This window comes from Dryobates pubescens, chromosome 2, assembly GCF_014839835.1.
Source record: "Dryobates pubescens isolate bDryPub1 chromosome 2, bDryPub1.pri, whole genome shotgun sequence".
Lineage (NCBI taxonomy): Eukaryota > Metazoa > Chordata > Aves > Piciformes > Picidae > Dryobates > Dryobates pubescens.
The window spans coordinates 14,808,186-14,829,645 of record NC_071613.1 but is presented as its reverse complement, the minus strand read 5'-3'; the positions used below and the strand labels follow the sequence as shown (position 1 = coordinate 14,829,645).

At 50.7% G+C, this 21,460-nt stretch overlaps 1 protein-coding gene across 3 annotated transcripts in view; it reads right to left on the bottom strand.

The window, feature by feature from the left end:
* Positions 1–9,732: 9,732 nt before the first annotated feature.
* The window catches only part of STUM (stum, mechanosensory transduction mediator homolog), a 52,637-nt gene continuing 40,909 nt past the window's right edge, over positions 9,733–21,460 (bottom strand). Inside the window, exon 3 of one of the 3 annotated variants that reach the window (XM_054170604.1) lies at positions 9,733–10,540. In XM_054170604.1, the coding sequence (XP_054026579.1) occupies positions 10,485–10,540 (56 nt within the window). In that variant the 3' untranslated portion in view covers positions 9,733–10,484. Of the gene's footprint in view, positions 10,541–15,475; positions 16,620–21,460 lie in introns of those variants that run through there. The other 2 variants (XM_054170611.1, XM_054170617.1) reach the window with 2 other exon arrangements.

The following is a 21,460-nucleotide window of genomic DNA, read 5'->3' as shown; positions in this document are numbered from 1 at the left end:
CACCGTTCCCCGGGAGCACCTCTGCCATTGTTTGGTGGGTCCAGCACCCTCAGCGAGGGTCTTCTGGCAGCAGTAGGAGGAGCCATCTGCAGCCATGCCCCGGCCTCATTCCCAAGGACTAAAGCCTTGTCTTAGCTCTTGTCTTTAGCTCACCTGATGCCATTGTAAATGATTGCACTGGTTCAGCTCCTTGCCAGGCTTCCTAGAATAGCCCATGTGAAGTGCCTTATAGACTTGGCCTCTGTTCCATTTAGTGTCATGGAATAGGTTGGGGTGGTTTTTTGTTTTTAAGTTATATTTATTTTCATCCCATTGTAATTGCACAAAACACTAAAACTTAATGTATGGAATCCTTCTCTTCTTTTTTCCTTTTTCACGTTTCTTTTTCTTTTTTATCTTCTTTTTTAACCTTTTAAAATATTTTTTATATTTTTTCTTTTTTATTTTTTTTTAATTTTATTTTTCTTTTTTATATATATTTTTTTCTTTTTATCTTTTTTTCCCTTTTTATATATATTTCTTTTTCTTTTTTGCTTTTTTTTCCTTTTTTTTTTTTTTTTCTTTTATTTTTCCCCCCTTTTTTTTCCCACCTTTCTTCTTTAAACTGTGTTTTTAGGTGGGTTGTTGTTTGGTTTTTTTTTTTGTTTTAACCATCCCTTTTCCAGCTTTGGAGAAAAGGTGTGACCAGATATGCCCAAGATATGTACCACTTACTGCTGTACTTTAGCTTTGAGCTGCCCTTATTACGTGGATAGTATTTTTTAAGCCTGTTTGTAAAAACCAGATCCCTTGCTTCGTGGCTTTGGAAGGAGCAGGTTGTTCCTCTCAGATGACTTATGCCTTTCTGGAGGCTGGAAGGGTTGTTCTGAGGGATGTGTTGGGGGAGTTTTTTCTTCCCCCCCATTCCCACCACTCCTTTGGGTTGTTGGGTAATCCAGACAGACCAAACCTGAACCAGTCTGGAACACCGATGTGCAGTGCCTGTAAACCAATCCTGTAACTCTGCAAATAAAGGCATATGGGAAGCATTCTCCTGGCACGAGGTCTGTGTCCACTCCTCACAGCGTGGGAACAACCCAGGAGGTGGCTTTTGTGTCCATGATGATCTGGGGAAGGAATCAGATTCCAGCTCTGGTAAAAACAAGAGCAGGGGAAGACTGGATCAGGAGTGGTGTGGCCAGCAGGAGTAGGGAAGTGATCATGCCCTTGTGCTTGGCACTGGTGAGGCTGCAGCTTGAAAACTGGGTTCAGTTTTGAGCTCCTTACTCCAAGAAAGTTATTGAGGTGCTGGAGTGTGTCCAGAGAAGGGCAATAAAACTGGTGAGGGGTCTGGACAACAGGTATGGTGAGAAGCAGATGAGAAAGCTGGGATTGTTTAGTTTGGAGAAGAGGAGGCTGAGAGGAGACCTCTTTGCTCTTTACAACTCCCTGAAAGGAGGTTGGAATGAGGTGGGGGTTGGTTCTTCTCCCTAGTCTCAGGTGATAGAATGAGAGGAAATGGCCTGAAATTATGTCAGGGGAGGTTTAGGTTGGATTGTAGGAAAAATTCATTTTGTGAGAGCGTGGTCAGGCACTGGAACAGGCTGCCCAGGGAGCTGGTGGAGTCACTGTCCCTGGAGGTGTTCAAGAAATGTGTGGACACGGTTTAATGGCCATGGTAGTCTTAGGTTAATGGTTGGACTTGATGCTCCTAGAGGCCTTTTCCAGCTGAAACACTTCTGTGTTTCTATGGCCCTGTACCAGGGATGGATCCTGACAAATGGGAACCAACTTTGTAGGAGGCAGGACATGGTGAGAGCAGAGCCAGGGCTGTGAGGACTCCAGGCTGTGTGGGGGCATCCCTGGGAGAGGCCTAAGTTTCTCCATCCTCCTTCTGCAGGGAAGCTCACCAAAGGCAGCTCCACAATTTTTCTGTCTTCCTGGATTTCACTAGTGCTCTGTTGTGGCTCCTGCTGAGCAGTTTCCAAGTGCCACCCTGCGATTTCTTCAGGTGTTAGAGCTGCCTGACACAACCATGAGCTTCCCCTGCTCCTCTCTCTCAGCCACGCTGTGGGCAATGCCAAAAGGAGTGCTGGGGACCAAAGGCTGCAAACACCCCCCCCTACTCCCTGTATTGGTTTAGGGGAGAAATCAGATTGTAGAGCCTGAAGGCAGCTCCAGTCCTTCCTAGTTGTTTGTGCAAGCACAGAGCAGCAGGAGCCTGTCCTGGCACTGATGTAGCTGAGGGAGATGGGTGGGCTGCCCCATGGGAAACTCAGATTAATGTCCAGACCTCTTGGAGGAGCCCAGCCTGGACACTGGTTCCTGCAGCATCTCTGCTGCTTGCTATGGTGTCTCTAAAACAAGCTGTAGGAGGAACCCAGCATGAACTTTGCAGAGGATGTGGCAGGATGGCCAAAAGGTAGCATCAGACTGGGAGGTGTGTTTGTGTGGCTCAGCAGCCTGCGGATGCTTTGAGCTCATCCCCTCTGGCTCGGGGACGTGCCCGACAGCTGCAGGATCCTGCTGCTCTGGAAATCACTTTGCTCCCCACGCCACAAACCAGGCGCTGCGGTGTGGCAGAGCTCGGCTCCCGGGCCGGGCCGAGGCTGTCCCCGGCGCTTCCCGCCAAAGCCGGTAGGTGGCGATGCTCCCTCGGCTGAGGCCGCGGAGGAGAAAGGCGGGAAGGGAGGGCCCGCGCGGGCGGTCCCACAGAGCTCCCTGTGGCTGTCTCCCCTCGGCCAGGGAGCCTACGCCACTGGGGTGGTTTGGGCTGTGCCTCCAGCTCTCGCCTGAGCCCCGGGTGTCGTTGGTGCAGGACTTGGCCCCCAAGCCCTGGCAGTTTTGGGGCTTGTCACCCACTGAGCTAGGCAGGTTGGCTGCTAAGCCTGGATTCTGGTGTTCCTCTGTCAGGCCTGAGACCAGGAGGCCGTGAGCCCTCCTTCACATCGCCAGCAGCTTAACCCCCTGTTTGCACTCACTGCCCATCAGCACCGAGCTGCTGTGGGGAACCTGCCCTGGGGTGCTGGGGGCAGGGAGAGTGGAGCCAGGCTGGGCGAGACAAGGGGACACACAGCAGCCAGGGCCAGCAGAAACAGCCTTTTCCTTCATATTAGACCTTCAGGAAGCTTGTTTCCTAGAACAGACCTTTTCTATTTGGGGAACAAACAGAAGAGGCCTTGGAGTCAGCCTTAGGCTTTGATTCCACTTTCTTGTGGTCTGAGGCAGCTCAGTGGGGTTGGAGGCAACTGAAGATTCATCAGCACCTGGCAGCTTCACGTCTGTCCCCCAGGATGCCTCCAGGTAGGTGGCACAGTCTCACACAGCCTTGGGTCCCCAGGCTTGGACAGCAGCAGCATTGCCCATGGCATGAGCAAGCCCTGCCATGCTGAGCCCCACTGGGTCCTGGGTTGGGCTGTCCAGGTGCTGCTGGAGAGGCAGAACCAAGAGGAAGTTGTGAGCAGGCTGAACAAGTGTGTCAGCCCAAGCCTCAGGGCAAAGTTCCTTAAGGACAGGGTGTGTGATGCCACTTTCCAGTGCATGGATGCTGTCCTGGTTTTGCTGGGACAGAATCGCATGCTGGCCAGCCATGGGCTGCAGGCCATTAGCAGTTCTGAGTCAGCCAGCACAGCTGGGTGAAGCTGGCTACAGGTGTAACGCAGACCATGAGCATCACAACCAGTGGAAAGGGGGAAGTTTTCTGAGGAGAAGCAGCCTCCTGCTTGGATTTCCTGCTTTGGCTCTTCCTTTCTGTCCTCCTCGCCTCTTTCCTGCTCTTGAAGATTGCTTTCCTGCTCGTGTGACTGCTGGGCAGTGTATAGCTTTATATAGATGTTGGTATCAATTTGGTATTTAATTGAATCAATTTTCCTTTCAACCTGTGAGGCTTATCTCCCGATTCTCATTTTCTGCTGGGGAAGGGTAGCTGGGTGACAGAGGAGCTGCTGGAGCTTAGCCCCAGATATCAGCTGAATGTAAACAGATGCTCTGGCTGCCACATCTTCTTTTGCTCTGGGGACAAACTTAATGTGCCCTAGACACAAGAGTGCACTGCTTCCAGGCTTGCAGCTCACAACTAAAACAAGGCAGGTTTAAACTAGATAAAAGGAAGACATTTTTTGCACTGAAGGTGGTGAGGGGCTGGCACAGGTTGCCCAGAGAGGTAATAGATGCCTCGTCCCTGGAAACAGGGCTCTGAGCAACCTGATCTGGTTAAAGATGTCCCTGCTCTTTGCAAGATGGTTGGACTAGAAGACCATGGTCTGAGGCTAGTGGCATGAAGTTCAACAAGGCCAAATGCAGCGTCCTGCACTTTGGCCACAATCATCCCATGCAGCACTACAGACTGGGGGATGAGTGGCTGGAGAGCAGCCTGGCTGAGAGGGTCCTGTCAGTACTGGGTGACAACAGCTGAATGTGAGCCAGCTGTGCCCAGGGGGCATGGAAGGCCAATGGCATCTTGGCCTGTATCAGGAACAGTATGGCCAGCAGGACTAGGGATGGAATTCTGCCTCTGCACTCAGCACTGGTGAGGCCTCACCTTGAGCACTGTGTGCAGCTCTGGGCCCCTTACTTCAGGGAGGATACTGAGGTGCTGGAGCAGGTCCAGAGGAGAGTGACAAGACTGGGGAGGGGGCTGGAGGGAAAGTCATATGAGGAGAGGCTGAGGGAGCTGGGGGTGTTCAACCTGGAGAAGAGGAGACTTAGAGGGGACCTTAGCACTCTACAACTACCTAAAAAGAAGTTGTAGTCAGGTGGGGGTCAGGCTCTTCTCCCAGGCAGCTTGTGACGGGACTGTCTTGTAGCTTTCTCAGCCAGCCAGGGTACAGGGGTTGTTATGTGTTAGTTTTAAATTGTTGTTTTTACAATTGAGCTAGTTTTCATAAAAGTCAGACCTATTTGTTACCCTCAACCAGCAAAGATAGCACACAGAGGAGCTCAGCCCCAGCCAGCACCCGTGAACAATATTGAAGTAGTCATCAATAATTGCCCTAACAGCCGGGGGGCCACCAGGCCCCCCGGCCTTTGTTGTCACCACCACCATCACCCAGTGTGCACCATAGGCACTCACCTGTGATCAGAGGAGGATCCCTCAGCCCAGATGGGCTCAGCTTAGGGCTTCTGCCCTTCCTGAGGGGGATTAAAAAGGGGAGTGGGTGGGGTGGGCAAAGTGGCCACACCTGGGGTGGGAGGAGACTCCAATAGAGCCCAGGTGCTGTGGGATTTGAGGGGGAAAGGGGGGAAAATGGGGCAGGTGAGGGACTTTAAGGTGTCAGGTAACGATAGGACTAGGGGGAATGGAAAGAAAATAGAAATGGGTAGGTTCAGATTGGATATTGGGAAGAAGTTCTTCCCCATTGATGGTGGTGAGACACTGGACCAGGTTGCCCAAAGAGGTGGTGGAAGCCTCAGCCCTGGGGGTTCTTAATGCCAGGCTGGATGTGGCTCTGAGCAGCCTGATCTAGTGTGAGGTGTCCCTGCCCATGGCAGGGAGGTTGGAACTGGATGGTCCTTGAGGTTCCCTCCAGCCCCAACAATTCTATGATTCTGAAACAATTTTGCAATTTAGGCTGGATGTTAGGAAGAAATTCTTCACAGAAATTAGTGATTGGCCATTGGGATGTGCTGCCCAGGGAGGTGGTGGAGTCACCATCCCTGGAGGTGTTCAAGAGGGGATTGGACATGGCACTTGGTGCCATGGTTTAATTAGTCCTGAGATGTTGGGTGACAGGTTGGACTTGATGATCTTTGAGGTCTTTTCCAACCTTATTGCTTCCATGATTCTATGACAAGAGAGCATGGTATGAAGCTGCTCCAGGGGAGGTTTAGATTGGATGCTGGGAAGCACATCCTCACAGAAAGGCTGATCAGGTGCTGGAGTCACCATCCTTGGAGGTATTCAAGCAATGTGTGGGCATGGCACTCTGGGACATGGCTTAGTGGCCATGGTGGTGTTAGGTTGACAGAGTCAATGATCCTAGAATCACAGAATTGTCAGGGTTAGAAGGGACCTCAAGGATCATCCAGTGCCAAGTTACGGCGTGCTCCAACCCCGCCCTTTGCCGCCCCCACCAGCGGCGGTTGGATGGGGGGAGACAAGGGCGGGAAATGGCCTTCCCCGCCCCCCGGGGGACAGGTGAAAGGCTCTGCTCTTCCCGCCGGGAGCTGAGGTCCCTCACAGGCACTCGCCCGTGGGGGGAAGCCCGCGCTGGGATGTGGAGCTGTGCTTGGCTGGGCGCTTCCCGCCCGGTGTGTATCGGCCCTGGACACAGTGTCCAGGAGGCGCTCTGGGCTCTCGTGTTGGTTCAGTTTTGGCGCTCATTTTGGACTGGCTCTGAATCCGTGGTGGCATTGGAGAGCTCAGCACTGGGACCTGGCTTCTTGCCAGGGGTCCTGCCCTGGGCTCCTGCTCCCTGCCTGCCGTGACCCTGCGGCTGTTGGCTGGCACCGGCTGGGGCTTCATGGTATGGAGGAGGTAGGTAGCTGGGCAGGCCTTGAGGCAGGGTGGCTGTGTGCTGGGCATGGAGGACAGGATTGGCTCTGGTTTGGTTTCTGCCCACCCATGGGATATAAGCACTGCAGCAGGGAGCAAAACCCCACCAGGCAGCAGGAGCTGATGGCTGTGGGCTGCAGTGACATGCAAGGGACCACGAAGTCCCAGTATAGCACAGGGAAATGTGCTCGAGGTTTACTCCCCACAGCCCACCATCACTCATGACAGCGTTGCAGAACTCTGAAGGTTTGAGTTTTTAAAGGCACAAGAGGCTGTGCCTTGCCCAGCAGGGCTGCAGGCACCCCAGGACAGCTGTAACCTGTCCTCTGTGAATGCCACCTGAGCTAGAAATGGGGTGAGGGCTGCAGCCATTGCTTCCCGAGGGGCTGGGAGGGGGAGCAGGAGATCTCTTGCACACAGGACAGTTAGTGTTAGGCAAGCTCCTTGTGAAAACCCATGTTTTAAAGGAGCCTCCAACAGAGGTGAGGCATCTAAGCAGGGCCAGGTGAAGCTTGGCAGCATGCAAACTGCCTGTGTGCCAGTGTTTGGGGATCCTTGATAGGAATGAGCAGGTGCTTAGAGACTGTAGAGACCTGCTTGTCTCAAATGACCAAAGTAAGCCTTGACAAGTCCAGCTGGGATCTCCCTTGTGTTTCTCCACTTGCAGTGACTCTGTGGAGGGAGCAGAGCAGTGGCACTTTGTGGCATTGTATGCTGCAGGAGAAGCAGAGAGCATGAAGTACGGATGGTGAGGATGTGTGGATGCATTTTGACAGGCTGTCAACCATTGCAGCAGAGCTGCCTTCCATGGGAAGTCTCCCCTGTGATGCCTCTGCCACCTCCCAAGGTCTGCTCCACTTGGGTGTGTGTGGCTGAGGCCTTGGCAGCACAGGGGCTGCTCTCACACAAGAAGCAAGGATCATGTGTCTGGAGTCATTTTAAAATGTTACAGCTGCAAAGAAAACCCAGGTGAGAAGGACTGCTGAGAGCCGTGTGCACAGGGGAATGGCAGGGTAGCTTTTCCCCCTCTCTTGTCCCCACTTCAGAGGTACAGATAAGGTTCTTCACCAGTCTTCTGTTCCCCTCTAAGGCTCTCAGTTGTTAATTCCTTAAGAAAGCTGTGCCCTGACCCCTGCTTCCTCCATCAGGTGATGTGGGTTGGTGTCTCCTGGATGATCTCCACCACCCAGCTTGTGGGAGGAGGAAGACCAATTTCAATCCAGTGCTGATGAGGGCTTCTCCAGGCTACAGAAAGAGACTGTGTTTCATTCCAGCTGTCCAGCAATAGAATATATTTAACTTTAAAAAAAAACCAAACAAAACACAAAAGATCCACAGTATCAAAACACAGCAAGTCACAATCCAACAATATAAACAGGCATACAAATGGTCACCTGTAACCTCCCAGTTTGGCATCATGAGAACAAAAGGTGGGCTCACCACTGGAGTGCAAATGGCATAGGTGGGCATGCACCCATTCCCCCCCTTCCTAGGGTGGAAAAACCTGATCTACCCAAGCATGGCCAAACCCAAGGAAAACATGGACCTGACCCAGCAGCAAACGACTTTTCCCCTCTCCTGGCCTGTGGAGCAGTGCCTGTGTCTTTGTGTGTGGCAGGTGGAAAGTGGGGATGTAGTTCAGGGTGGGATCGTTGGCATTTGGGAAGAGTGCTGCCATCACCTCCAAGAAGGATTGGTGGAGGCAAGCCTCTGTTTTGATCCCAGACTCAGCTGTGTCATTGCTTTTGACCTGCCTGCTGGAAGATGGATTGAGCTACTCTGATCTTGTCAGTCCTGGAGTCTATGTAATGCCTTCACATCACTGCACTATCTCAGTGGAAGTGGGGGGGGCAGTGTCACTTCCCACTGCCTGGGGGTGGTGCAAAAGAGCAGGGCTGAGTTTTAACCTGACTGTAGTTATGCATATGGATGACAAAAGGAAGGCTGGCTTGTGGATGGGATGGACTGCTGTGGGATTTGCTGGAGAGCTGGGCAGGGAGAAATTTAATGAAGTTCACCAAGGGCAAGTGTAGAGTCTTGCAGCTGGGAAAGAGCAACCCCATGGACCAGGATAGATTGAGGACTGACCTGCTGGAGAGCAGTGAAGGGGAAAAGCACCTGAGGGTCCTCATGGATGTGAGGTTGACCCTGAGCCAGCAATGTGCTCTTGTGGCCAAGAAGGCCAATGGTATCCTGGGGTGGATTAGAAGGGGTGTGGTTAGTAGGTCCAGAGGTTCTCCTCCCCCTCTACTCTGCACTGGTGAGGCTGCACTGGGATATTGTGTCCAGTTCTGGGCCCCTCAGTTTGAGAAGGACCTCAGGGAACTGCTTGAGAGAGTCTAGCACAGAGCCACAAAAATGATTAAGGGAGTGGAACATCTTCCTTATGAGGAGAGACTGAGGGAGCTGAGGCTCTTTAGCTTGGAGAGGAGGAGACTGAGAGGAGATCTCATTCATGTTTATAAACATGTAAAGGGTGAGTGCCAAGAGGCTGGAGCCAGGCTCTGCTCAGTGATGCCCAATGACAGGACAAGGGGCAGTGGGTGGAAGTTGAGTCATGGGAAGTTACATGGAAACAGGAGGAAGAATTATTTCCTTGAGGGTGACAGAATACTGGAACAGGCTGCCCAGGGGGGTTGTGGAGTCTTCTTCTCTGGAGATATTCAAGACCTGCCTGGATGAGTTCCCATGTGATCTGGCAGTGGGGTTGGATTAGATGATCTCTTGAGGTCCCTTCCAGCCCCTAACATTCTGTGATTCATCCTGGCTCAGGTAGTGCCACACTTGCCTAGGGTTGGTCCTCTGTGGGGATGGAAATGCTGAGTGCCAGTTTGGAAGATCAGTAGCAGTGCTGCCTGGAAAGTGCATCGTGTGTGCACGTGAAGTCAGCTAGAAAACACGGGGGTGTTAGCATGCTGCGGTTAGCAAGCACGTGGGAGAAGCCACTGCTTTGGACTGGGAGAAATGTCAGGTCTAGCCAAGCTTACAGCTCTTCTTGTGTCTGGGCTTTAAATGGAAATGAACTTCTGGTGGTGTCTCAAAGGATGCAGTTTGGGCTGGCTAGTAATAAAATGCACTCCAGATGGAGTGGATGGATGCATGTGAATCGTAGAATCAACCAGGCTGGAAAAGACCTCAAGAGATCATCAAGTCCAACCTATTACCTAATACCCAACACCTCTTGACAACTAAACCATGGCTCCAAGTGCCACATCCAAACCTTTTTTGAACCTCCAGGGACAGTGGCTCCACCACCTCCTTGGGCAGTATATTTCAGTGGCCAATTACTCTTTCTGTGAAGAACTTTCTCCTCACCTTGAGCCTAAACTTCCCCTGGTGCAGTTTGAGACTGTGTCCTCTTGTTCTGTTGCTGGTTGCCTCGGAGAACACTGCAGGGGCATCCCAAAACAAGCAGGAGGCAAAGCAAGGGGTGCTGGTGCTGGTCTCTTCTCACAGGTAATTAGTGATAGAACAAGAGGGAATGGCCTCAAGCTACAACTGGGTAGGTTTAGACTGGACATGAGGAAAAAATCTTTTCCCAGCAAGAGTGGTCAGGCATTGGAATGTGCTGCCCAGGGAGGTGGTTGAGTCACCCATCCTGGATGTGTTTGAAGGTTGTTTGGATGTGGTGCTTGGGGATATGGTTTGGGGGTGAACCTTATAGAGTAGGGTTGTTGGTTGGACTTGGTGATCCTGAGGGTCTTTTCCAACCTGAATGTTTTTGTGAGTCTCTGAAAGCCCTTTTTTGTTTGTTGTTGTTGTTGCTTTGTAAATACTGTGTTGCTGGCAGATGAGGGGGTGAAGCAATTGCATTTATTCTTCATTACTGTTGCTCTTTAGCTGCAAATCTTGCATCTAAAACATCTATTTTTATAAAGCAGATGCTGTTGGCATAGCCTGGTGCCATGAGCCTTCCAGCAGATCAAGTGTCCTCCAACTGCAGCAGCGAGGAGGCAGGGCTCTGTTTGCAGCAGCGGTGCAGCACGGCTCTCACAAGCAGAGGGGTGAGTTATCAATCCCTGGTGTCAGTGGGTGTCACAGAGTGGGGGGGTTTCCCTCTGTGGCACTCTGGAAAGAGGCATAAAAAAAAGAAAGCAGGGTGATAATTTGGCCCTAAAGAGAATGACAAGCATGGCTGAGGTTTGTGTGTGTGGGAAGCTCCAAATTACCGTTTGTTCCTTCACTGATGAAGTTCTTCTCACTGCTGTATGAACTGTGGGCACCTTGCACACAGCTCTGGTTTGTTGCCAGCTTCCCCACCACAGACTCCCCAGAGGGGATGGGCTTTGCCCAGCCTGTCCCTGACACAAAGCTCTGCTCTGAGAGGAGTTAAAACCAAGTTATGATGGGGGGGTGGGGGGGTGGGGGTGTGATATTAAAGATGGGCGTGAGCAGACTTCTTTCCTCACCCCACCTCTGCCTTGTGACCACTAAAATTTGAAATCCCATCTGTCATCTGCCCTGCAGCTCATCTTCTGAGCTCACTGCAGCACATTTTCATAGACCCATAGAATGGGTTGGGTTGGAAGGAATCTTAAAGATCACCTAGTTCCACCCTCCCCTGCCACAGGCAGGAATACCTTCCACTAGATCAGGTTGCTCGAGGCCTCATCCAGCCTGGCCATGAGCATCTATCTCCAGGGAGGGGGACACCCATGACCTCCCTGGGCAACCTGTTCCAGTGTCTCAACACCCTCACTGTAAAGAAGTTCTTCCTAATGTCCTCAAGCTTCAGTCTGTTCCTTCTTGTCCTATCACTTGTAAAAAGTCCCTCCACAGCTTTCTTGTATGTCCTCTTCAGGTACTGGAAGGCCACTATAAGGTCTCCTTGGAGCCTTCTCTTCTCCAGGCTGAAGAACCCCAACTCTCACAGTCTGTCCCTGTGGGGGAGGTGCTCCAGCCCTCTGATCATCTTTGTGGCCTCCTCTGGACTCACTGCAACAATTTGATATCCTTCTTGTGTTGGGGGCACCAGAACTGGATGCAGTACTCCAGGTACCACATTAGCTGCCACAGGGGACCCTGAAACCAGGCTCAGCAGTTCACCATTGCCCAAGAGCTTGCTGCTGTCCACTTCTGGGCTAGTGGGAGCTTGGAGGTGCTGGTTTTAATCAGGACTATTGGAAAAATCAGAGGCTTTTATCATTGTTACTATTACAGCAGGGTAATTTTGGAGGAAATACAGTTTGGTGCTTGTTCCCTCCTAGTACAACCTGTTGGGTGCTAATGAGAATCATTTAAGCACACATCAACAGGCAGAATGAAGCTCTTTTGGCCTGGGATGTCCAGTCGATGGATTCCAGAGCCTCCCAAGTGGTGCACTGGCTCTTTTCTTGGCTTCATCAAGTTGATAGGTCAAAAGTAAGAAGAAGAATTCTAAGGCAAAACCTGAATGCAAATGACAAATCCTGCACCTCTCTTGCATAGTGCTGCTGGTGCCAAACACATTCCACACAGACCTAACTGAAGTGATGCCCTTGGGAGCGGTCCTGGGGAGCACAGCGATTCCATACAAGCCTTTCCCCAGCTAATCCAATTCTGTCATCACAAGAGCACCGGGACAGATAGCACCAAATGTGGCCCAAAAGGCCAGCAAAACCCTGGTGATGCTGACAGCTATTCCCTATCACTTTTTGTTCCCAGGGGACTTTTTGTACGGGTGCTGGGTCTCTAGGATGGGGCATCTGCTACCAGTCTGACATCTGATGCCACAGCAGAGATGCCTTCTGGTAGTTTAGTGCCCAGTGGAAATGTCAGCTTCTTTAAACCTCCTCAGATTGAGACTTTCTGCACTGGCTGTCCACTGAGTGTTTAAATCAAACCATATCCTGGGCTGCATCAAAAGCAGTGTGACCAGCAGGACAAGGGAGGTGACTCTCCCTCTCTACTCTGCTCTTGTGAGACCCCACCTGAGTATTGTGTCCAGTTCTGAAGCCCTCAACATAAGAAGGACATGGAACTGTTGGAGTGGGTCCAAAGGAGACCACAACAATGAGAGAGGGCTGGAGCACCTCCCCCATGAGGACAGGCTGTGAGAGTTGGGGCTGTTCAGTCTGGAGAAGATAAGATTCTGGGGAGCCTTCCAGTACTTGAAGTGGGTGTACAAGAAAGCTGGGGAGGGACTTTTGACAAGGGCTTGTAGTGATAGGATGAGGGGGGATAGATTGAAGCTGGAAAAGGGGAGATTTAGACTGGATATTAGGAAGAAATTCTTTACACTGAGGGTGGTGAGACACTGGAACAGGTTGCCCAGGGAGGCTGTGGATGTCCCCTCTCAGGAGCTGTTCAAGGCCAGGCTGGACAGGGCCTTGAGCAACCTGATCTGGTGGAAGGTGTCCCTGCCCATGGACACCTTCCAAGTATTTAAAAGATGGGGGTTGGAACTAGGTATCTTTTAAGGTTCCTTCCAACCCAAACCATTCTATGATATTCACAGGCATCAGAACAAGTTGTTCTTCAGCCACACTTTGCTACTTTTCTTCCAGAGCTTCTGCATCCAAAAGCTTTGCCTGGTTCAAGACCTCTGCCAGGTGCAGTGAAACCTGTCAGTCATGTTGGCAGAGGCCACAGTGCAACCAGCTCACTGCTCAAACAGGATTTAGAGTTTGCAGTGGAATGAATTGGCTGTTCTGTTTTGGCAGATGTGAGGGGCCACCTTTGCTCTTTGTGACTGTACTCACTGCAGCTGAGCTGGTGACTTGGTTGGGTGACTTAATCATTAGTCAAACCTCTAAAAAGAGTCCCCACTGATCACAGAAGCAGCTTTTGAGGGCCTTTTCCAGCTGTGCTACTCATTCTGTGTTTGCTGCTAGTCAGAATGTTATTTACCCTTTACTTTCCCAGGTGGGAAATGAGGACACAGAGCTTCTCTAACAGTAAATGCTGAAGCTCAATTCTGTAACATCCACACAGTCCTGCAAGCCACTACAGCACAGGTCACTAAAAAGCCACCCTCTTAATTGATCTTTTTTGGTATAAACAGTTAATACACTTGAAATTGTTGAACATTATGAGCAGTAATCCTTGTGGTGTTTGCTGTGGCCAAAACATGAGGAATTTCTTTAAGGGTGATGGAGCACTGGAACAGGCTGCCCAGAAAGGTGGTGGAGTCTCCCATCTCTGGGCACATTCAAAATCCACCTGGATATGATCCTATGTGACCTTCTCTAGGTGAACCTGCCTTGGCAGGGAGGTTGGATTTGATCTCCAGAGGTCCCTTTCAATCCCTACCATTCTGTGTAATGGTAATCTGGAGGAGCTCATCCCTTGATTTGCATATAAGGTAGTTACTAAATACCCATGTCTGGCTGGCCACCACAGCATTGTGAGGCAAGAGAAATGCAGCCTGAGTTATTCCTGTGGTTCTGCCATGGGTTCTCTTTGGAGCCTGGTCATTTAACCTGTGTTCCTCAGCTGTACAGCAGGGATAGTGATGTCTGTCATCTTCAGGTATTTGGCCAGGACCTGTCAAATACAGTTTAAATTTAATCTGAAGGGTCTTCTCCAACTCCATTTCATGTTGATTTGTTTCACCTCCTCTTGCTAACCATGTGCCAGAGAGCCAGGTTAAACATGACTCCTCTAGACACTGCAGGACATGGGCTCTGCAGTTTTGCAGGTGTTTAGCTGAGCACTTTGGCTCTGGCACATCACACTCAAACTCCAGGCAGTATATTTACATGCACAGAGGGAAGGTCTGCTCTGGCCAAAGTCTGGCTTGGTAAAATATGAGTGTTACAAAGGTCCATCCTTAGTGTATGGGTTCCATATGCTCTATGGATGAAGGCTGCTGAGAATGGGGGAAGTGCTTGGGCCAGCAGCCTCCCAGCTTGCGGTGGAGACTGGTGCTCTCAAGTTTCCTAGCTCTCTGCCCTTTTCTTCTGTTTAGGTAGCCCAAAGCTTTTTCTAGTTCACAGCTGGAGATTAGGAAAAACTTCTTTTCTGCAGGAGTGGTCAGGCATTGGAACAGGCTGCCCAGGGAAGTGGTGGAGTCACCATCCCTGGAGGTGTTCAAGAAATGTGTGGACATGGCACTGTGGGATGTGGTTTAATGGCCATGGTGGTGTTAGGTTGACAGTTGGACTTAAGGGCCTTAGAGATCTTTTCCAACCAAAATAACTCTGATTCTTGGTGGTGTAAACACTAAAGGAGCTTCATACCCCATCTGCTCCCTGGGGGGATCACAGACAGTTGCCCTGCCCAGTGCAGGGCTGCTCTCCATCCTTGACAAGTGGCTGTCCTCCTCAGCATCCTCCTCCAGTGCCTCTGAGGGTTAAACACAAAGCACATGGAGAACAGGCAGGTGGTCTGCACTTTCTACCTGTAAATGACCAGGCAATGAGATAGGTATGCTCAAGGTCACTCACTGCTGTTTGACACTTCAGCTTTCTTTGCAGCAAGAGGTATTGGAACTGACAGGATCTGCTCTGTGTGACAGGTGAAAAGCTGCCTTACAGGTGAACCACTGTGCTAGGAGAGGCTGGGAGCTTGTAGAGCAGCAGGGTTTACTGCTGTCCCCTTGCCTCTCCACAGGAGCGATGAGCTGGAAGCAGGCTTCAGCTCTGTCACACTCCAGTGCCTCCCACTTTTGGCAGTAGGTTTGTGTGAAGCCCTTTTTGCTGGAAGGATCCTCCTGGGGTGAGAGCAGCAGCTGTTTTGCTCTCTTTTGGCAGGGCTCCTCCCACCACCTGGAAATGTGATGCCACCAGGTCCTTCATGGTGGAACTGATCTCACCCAGCTGTCACAGCAGCCAGGATCCGAGGGGTCACACTGCTTGGATGCCCAATTCAGCCAGAAAAACAAAGCCCTACCCCATTTGGCCATGGGCCTTCCAATCCTGACTGCTATCAAACATCTGGTTAGCATCAGGTCGCAATCCTCAAGCTTTAGGCACTTACCCTGGGGAAGTGGAGCAAGGATGCTGTTTCAGCCATGCTGTGCTGTAAGGGATCCGTTCCCAAAGCATGGACACACTGCTGGGAAGTCCTTATGGGGGAGGGGGGGAAGAAAAAGTCTCCTTTTAGGGTTGGGTATAGGGGAGGCTCTCCCAGCATTGTTTTACTCTCAAAGCTTTTGGCAGCACCACCCTAGAGGCAAGGTGCTGCAGGACACTGGTCCTTCGCTAGGTAAAGTCTCCCCAGGGTCCAGGGGGAGGTGTGGTCTTCACATGGTGCCAGCAGATGGATTCAGGGGACATCTCAAATCGGATCAGCAGTACAATACCATTCACAGCAAGCACGTTTCTAAAGACATCTGCAAGGACAGAGCTTCACTGAGCATCATGAACACAAACAGCAGAGCAGGCTGGGCTGAGCCCTCCACTACTGCAAAGCCATCAAGGATGGACCCTGGAGGTGGCTGGGCTGAGCCCTCCACTACTGCAAAGCCATTAAGGATGGACCCTGGAGGTGGCTGGGCTGAGCCCTCCACTACTGCAAAGCCATTAAGGATGGACCCTGGAGGTGGCTGGGCTGAGCCCTCCACTACTGCAAAGCCATCAAGGATGGACCCTGGAGGTGGCTGGGCTGAGCCCTCCACTACTGCAAAGCCATTAAGGATGGACCCTGGAGGTGGCTGGGCTGAGCCCTCCACTACTGCAAAGCCATCAAGGATGGACTCTGGAGGTGTGGGGAAGAAGAACCACTGGTTTGCTTTTACATACTGTACACATATCTATTGATAGCTCCTTGGCATTTGACCTTCATAGCTGGTTTCCTTTGACAGTGAGTGTAAAAAGGAAGCAAAATGTCTTCAGCTACTCCCCCCTGGGAGGAGAGAGAAAGCAGAATCTGCTCTCCTGGCTCAGCTGCCTTCCCAGGTGCCACCTTTGCCAGGGATGTCTCCTTCTCCTGGCTGCCCACCACATGCTGACCAGGGCCAGTCCTAAGCCACGCTGTGCTTGCCCCATCTCGGCTGCTCAGGGGGATCAGTGCAAGTCTCCGTCGGCGGCTCTGCACCTCCGCTCCGCTGGACCAGCAGGGGAACCAGGTTCAAACAGAAGGACACAAAACAAAAGGGAGAAGAAAGACAAAGGGTAATGAAAAGGTCCGTGGCCCACAGCTGCCAAAGGAAATCTCTCGCCGTGTGTCTCTGACCACACTTGTCCCAGCCACTACAGCTGCTGTGGGATCCCCTGTTCCTTGTAGCCTGTGAGGAGGGAGGGGAAGGGAACATGATTAGTGTTAATTCTTAATGAGGATCCCTAAGCGAGGCTCAAGCAAGCCATGAGCCTCATTTACCAGGAGTGCCAAACCACGTGGGAAGTGTGAGGACTGCCACATTGCCCTCTTTTTGCAGCCAGGCTGTGCTGGGGCAGGCTCAGCCCAGCATGCCACTCTGTCTTGCTTTTAGTCAACACAAGCCCAGTGCAACCCTGGGGTGCAGCCAGCTTCCTGGGCACGGTGATGTGGCTGCCTGGCACTTCAGTGCCTGTCTGCCACCAGCCCCAGTGTGGACACAGGCCATGTCTGCTTGAAGAGGTCATAAAGGCCTCTCTCTGCCTTGTTATGCACTTGCTTTACCCCAGACCAGAAGAATTCAGATGGTTTTGTTGGGGCACAGTAGCCTGGAGAAGATGGAGCTTTCCAGCAGCAAAACCAATTGCACTGGGAAACTGAAGGATCCCTCCTCCTCCACTCCTTCTCTTCTTTTCCTGGCCATGGGGCCCTAACCAAAGCAGCAAAGCCCCTGGGGGGGACTCTCTGTTGGCTCATGCTTGGCCCCAACTGACACCAGGGCCCTGTTGCATTGGAGCCACATGAGCACTGCAAGGCCAAAACAACTTTGAGCATCACAGTTCCTCAGGGGACTAGGGTCCTACTTCATTTGCCATCTTGTATGTAGTGGTTATGGGAAGTCTACAGATCCCATGGGGTAAGGCTCCTTTTCCCCAAGGGGTCTAGGGCAAGGAAGGAGAAGAACAATTGTAGCTCTTGTGCTGATAGAGGATAATGAGAAAAATACTGGATTTTAAAACACACTTTCCTAGGTTGTTGGAATAACTGTACCAGAAGCTTTCCCTGCTTTCTTTTGCAAGGAAGCTGGGATTGTCCTGATGACAGTATCAGTGCCAAAGATCTCCTTTTTAAAGCAGGAGCAAAACTGTCCTTACCTGCACTGTCTTCAGTAGTGAAGAGCTTTCAACTATAACACTCAAACATCTGGAGGTTTGGAGAGTTTTTTGTTTGTGTATTTGTTTTTTCTTTAATTAATGCAAGTAGCCTCTCACTTCTCTATTTTGAATGTCAAATGAGTCTGAAATTTCACATCTCAGAAGAATGATTAACTCTTCATGAAGTTCAACAAGGCCAAGTGCAAGGTCCTGCATCTGGCTCAGGGCAATCTCAAGCACAAATAAAGGCTGGGTGAGGAGTGGTTTCAGAGCACTCTGGAGGAGATAGACTTGGGGCTGTCAGATGATGAAAAACCCAATGTGAGCTGGCAGTGTGCACTGGCAGCCCAGAAGGCAACTGGGTGCTGGGCTGCATCAAAAGCAGTGCGACCACCAGGATGAGGGAGGTAGATTCTCCCTCTGTACTCTGCTCTCATGAGACCCCACCTGGAGTACTGTGTCCACTTCTGAGGCTCCCAACATAAGAAGTGTTGCAGTTTGAGCTGGGTGCCCCCCTGGTGGAGTGGGGCCAAAGGAGACCACAACAATGATAGAGGGCTGAAGCACCTCCTCCATGGAGACAGGCTGTGAGAGATGGGGGTGTTCAGTCTGGAGAACAGAAGGCTCTGGGGAGACTATAGCAGGCTTCTGCTGAATGGGGCCAACAAGAAAGCTGAGGAGGGACTTTCGACAAGGGCTTGTAGTGATAGGATGAGGGGGAAGGGACTGAAGCTTGAGGAGGGGAGATTTAAACTGGAGATTAGGAAGAACTTCTTCACACTGAGGGTGGTGAGACACTGGAACGGGTTGTCAGTGAAGTGCATGTCCCCTCCCTGGAGGTGTTCAAGGCCAGGGGCCCTGAGCAACCTGATCTAGTGAAAGGTGTCCCTGCTCATGGCAGGGGGTTGGAACTAGATGATTTTTCATATCCCTTTTCACCCAAACCATTCTGTGATTCTATGAAGATAAGCCAAAAGCTGACCTGCTTTATGCTAAGGACTTTAATAACTAACTTTATGAAATATTTTCTCCATGAAAACAGTTCCTGCATCTCTGGCACAAGAACAGCTTTTCTATAGGAAGCAGCTTTACATCAGTGTGCCTGCAACACAACTAAAATGCAGTTCTGCAGAGCAGACAGCTCTGGGATCAAGATTAAGGAGGTCTGAGTATTTGCACACAAAATCATTGATTTCCTCAAGCTTGCTTGAAACTGCATATAGAACTGAGGCAAAAAGAAACCAGTCTGCACAACTGCTCCCACCAGGACTGGGGTCATAGCAGAAGGTGGCCTCCCAGTGGTCTTCAGGTTGAAACCAGGCCCCTGCCCTGCTCTGAGGGCGTCCTTGGGGTAGTCCAAAGGGCATTTCAACACAGGGCAGAGAACATGTTCCCAGGGCTGTGCAGCCACAGAACAGACACACAGACAGGCAGACACACAAAGGTACAGGCACATGGTGGACTTGGGCTGGGAGTTGGCAGCACCAGCCAAAGTGAGTCCCAAATTTGGTTGTCCCAGCCAAGCACTCACTGCTGTCTGTGAGGAGCTGCCATGGGACATGAGGAGGAGGAGGAAGACAAACAGAAACAAACTTACCTTGTGAAACTTTGATGGTGAACAAAAGGAGGCAAAGGAACATGAAAGAAAGAGAGAGGGAGAAATGTAACTGTAGATGATATATCCAAAACACACAAAGAACCAGAAAAGAACAAGTAAGTTGGGTCTGCAGAGTAAACAGAGCACAGCTACTTCACCACCAGACATTCATACCAGGCCTAAACATTCTCCAACATCCTTCTACTTCAACTGGGTTGTTTCCTTTGGGGCTCTTAGGGGAATCCTCATCTGCTTTCCAGCTCACTGGCCTCAGTTATTAAACACTGGAACAGGCTTCCCCTGGAGGTGGTTGAATCTCCATCCCTGGAGGTGTTTTAAAAGGCTGAAGAGATGTGGTGCTGAGGGACAAGGTTTTAGCAGCAGAATTGGTAAAGTTAGAGAGTGGTTGGACTCAATGATCTTTGGTTAGATCTTTCATTACAGTACAGTTAAAGTGCAGGTAGATCATCATCATCATCAATCATCATCACCATGATGATGATGATCTACCTGCACTTTAACTTATTGCAGGGAGAACTACACCTGACAGCTTTTTTTTTTTCAGTTTTCTGTGAGCTTGTGCTCACAGGTCACTCACAACTGTGGTGTGCCTCAGCCTGCTGCAAACCCTGGGTATACTTAACATTTCTACAGTATTTTAAGAACTTACCCTGCTGCAGCATTTGCTAGGAAACTGCAAAATGCATAGTTGGGGGGACAGCTGTCTTTAGATTTTTTAAAAGCCATCACAGGTCTAGGTGGGCAATTTGTCCTCAAAAGTTTCTTCATCTCATGGAAGGTTACCAGCTGGTTTAGGGTAGTTTCTTCCAAGTCACTCAAGTGCTTTCTGGTCTCTTCTCCCTGGTATCAAGTGATAGGATGAGAGGAAATAGCCTGAAACTGTGCCAGGGGAGGTTTAGATTGGATATTAGGAAAAATTTCTTCACTGCAAGAGTGGGCAGGCTGTGGAACAGGCTGCCCAGGGAGGTGGTGGAGTCATCATCCCTGGAGGTGTGGCCGTGGCACTTTGGGACATGTTTTAATGGCCATGGTGGTGTTAGGTTGATGGTTGGACTTGATGATCTTAGAGGTCTTTTCCAACCACAACTATTCTATGATTCTGCTCTCTTCCCTTCTCAGGGCAAGCTGCACTACCTGTCCTAGAAGGGACCCTGCAGAGAAGAGAGGCTTTCCAAAGTCTGTCAGTGCCCAAGCATACAGTAACCTTGCAGTCATCTGCTGCTGCCTTTGGCACGGTCACGGTCTGAGCACTGTAATCAGCAAAGGAGTGACAAGTGGACAGTGTGATTACAGGCAATTTCTTATTACTGTCTGGTTATCAACCCCAGAGAGTCAGCTGCCCACTGCAGAAGCAGGGACTGCATCAGGAGTCCCCACCCTGTGAAACCACAAGTGATGGCTCCACTGCTTGTTCACAGGCACAGCCACCCAAGTTGCTAATTCAGAGGCCAGCAGCTGAGCAGAAGCTTCCTCCAGAAACAAGGCTTGGCTTCTTGGCTGCATTCATTAGAGGCAGAACAATGCCTGGACAAACAGTCCCTGGCTTCTGTCCCTTGTGCCACCTCAGTGTGACATTGCTATATTGATTAATTCTGCAAAGAAATGGCACACAACCTTTTACAGTGAACTCTGAGCAGCTGGGGAGTTCCTGGAAAGGCCATTCCTCTGCATTCATCCTGCACCATGCAGCTAATGAAGACGTGTGCTGTGTGGGCTGGGGACAAGGTGTGCCATTAGCAGAGGGAAACTTGCCCAGAATGCCTTAGGAGGCTCTTTTTCTGGTTGGCCTTGGCTAGCTAATTAGTTCTGGTTTGCCTCAGCTCCATGCCTCATCCCCTCAGTAGTGAGCAGGGGGTTGAGGAGAGCACAGCACAACAGTGCTGCCCAGCCAGCAGCTGGAGGACAGCTGGATGTTTGCAGCAGCAAGGGGTGAGACCAGATTATTTTTACTGCAAAAGGCATTAAGTGCTTCCTTTTACTCTGCCTTTGTCTTCAGACAGCAGGTAAATTGAGGGATGCTGGCTAAAGCCATATGGCTGCTTAAAGAAGGTATCTGTGGCTTTTAATGGAGCCAGATGGCAATTCATTTAAATTAGCAGAGAAAATGCCCCATGCCATTGTGCTGCCAAAAGTAATTAAGTGTGGCAGTAAAACTGCATTTAATTAATCATCCTTCTGGGATATATCCTACTAAAGGGCACCTTACAGGAATCCCTGAGGTCAATCAGTCTCTTCCCATGTTCCATCTTGTTCCTGACA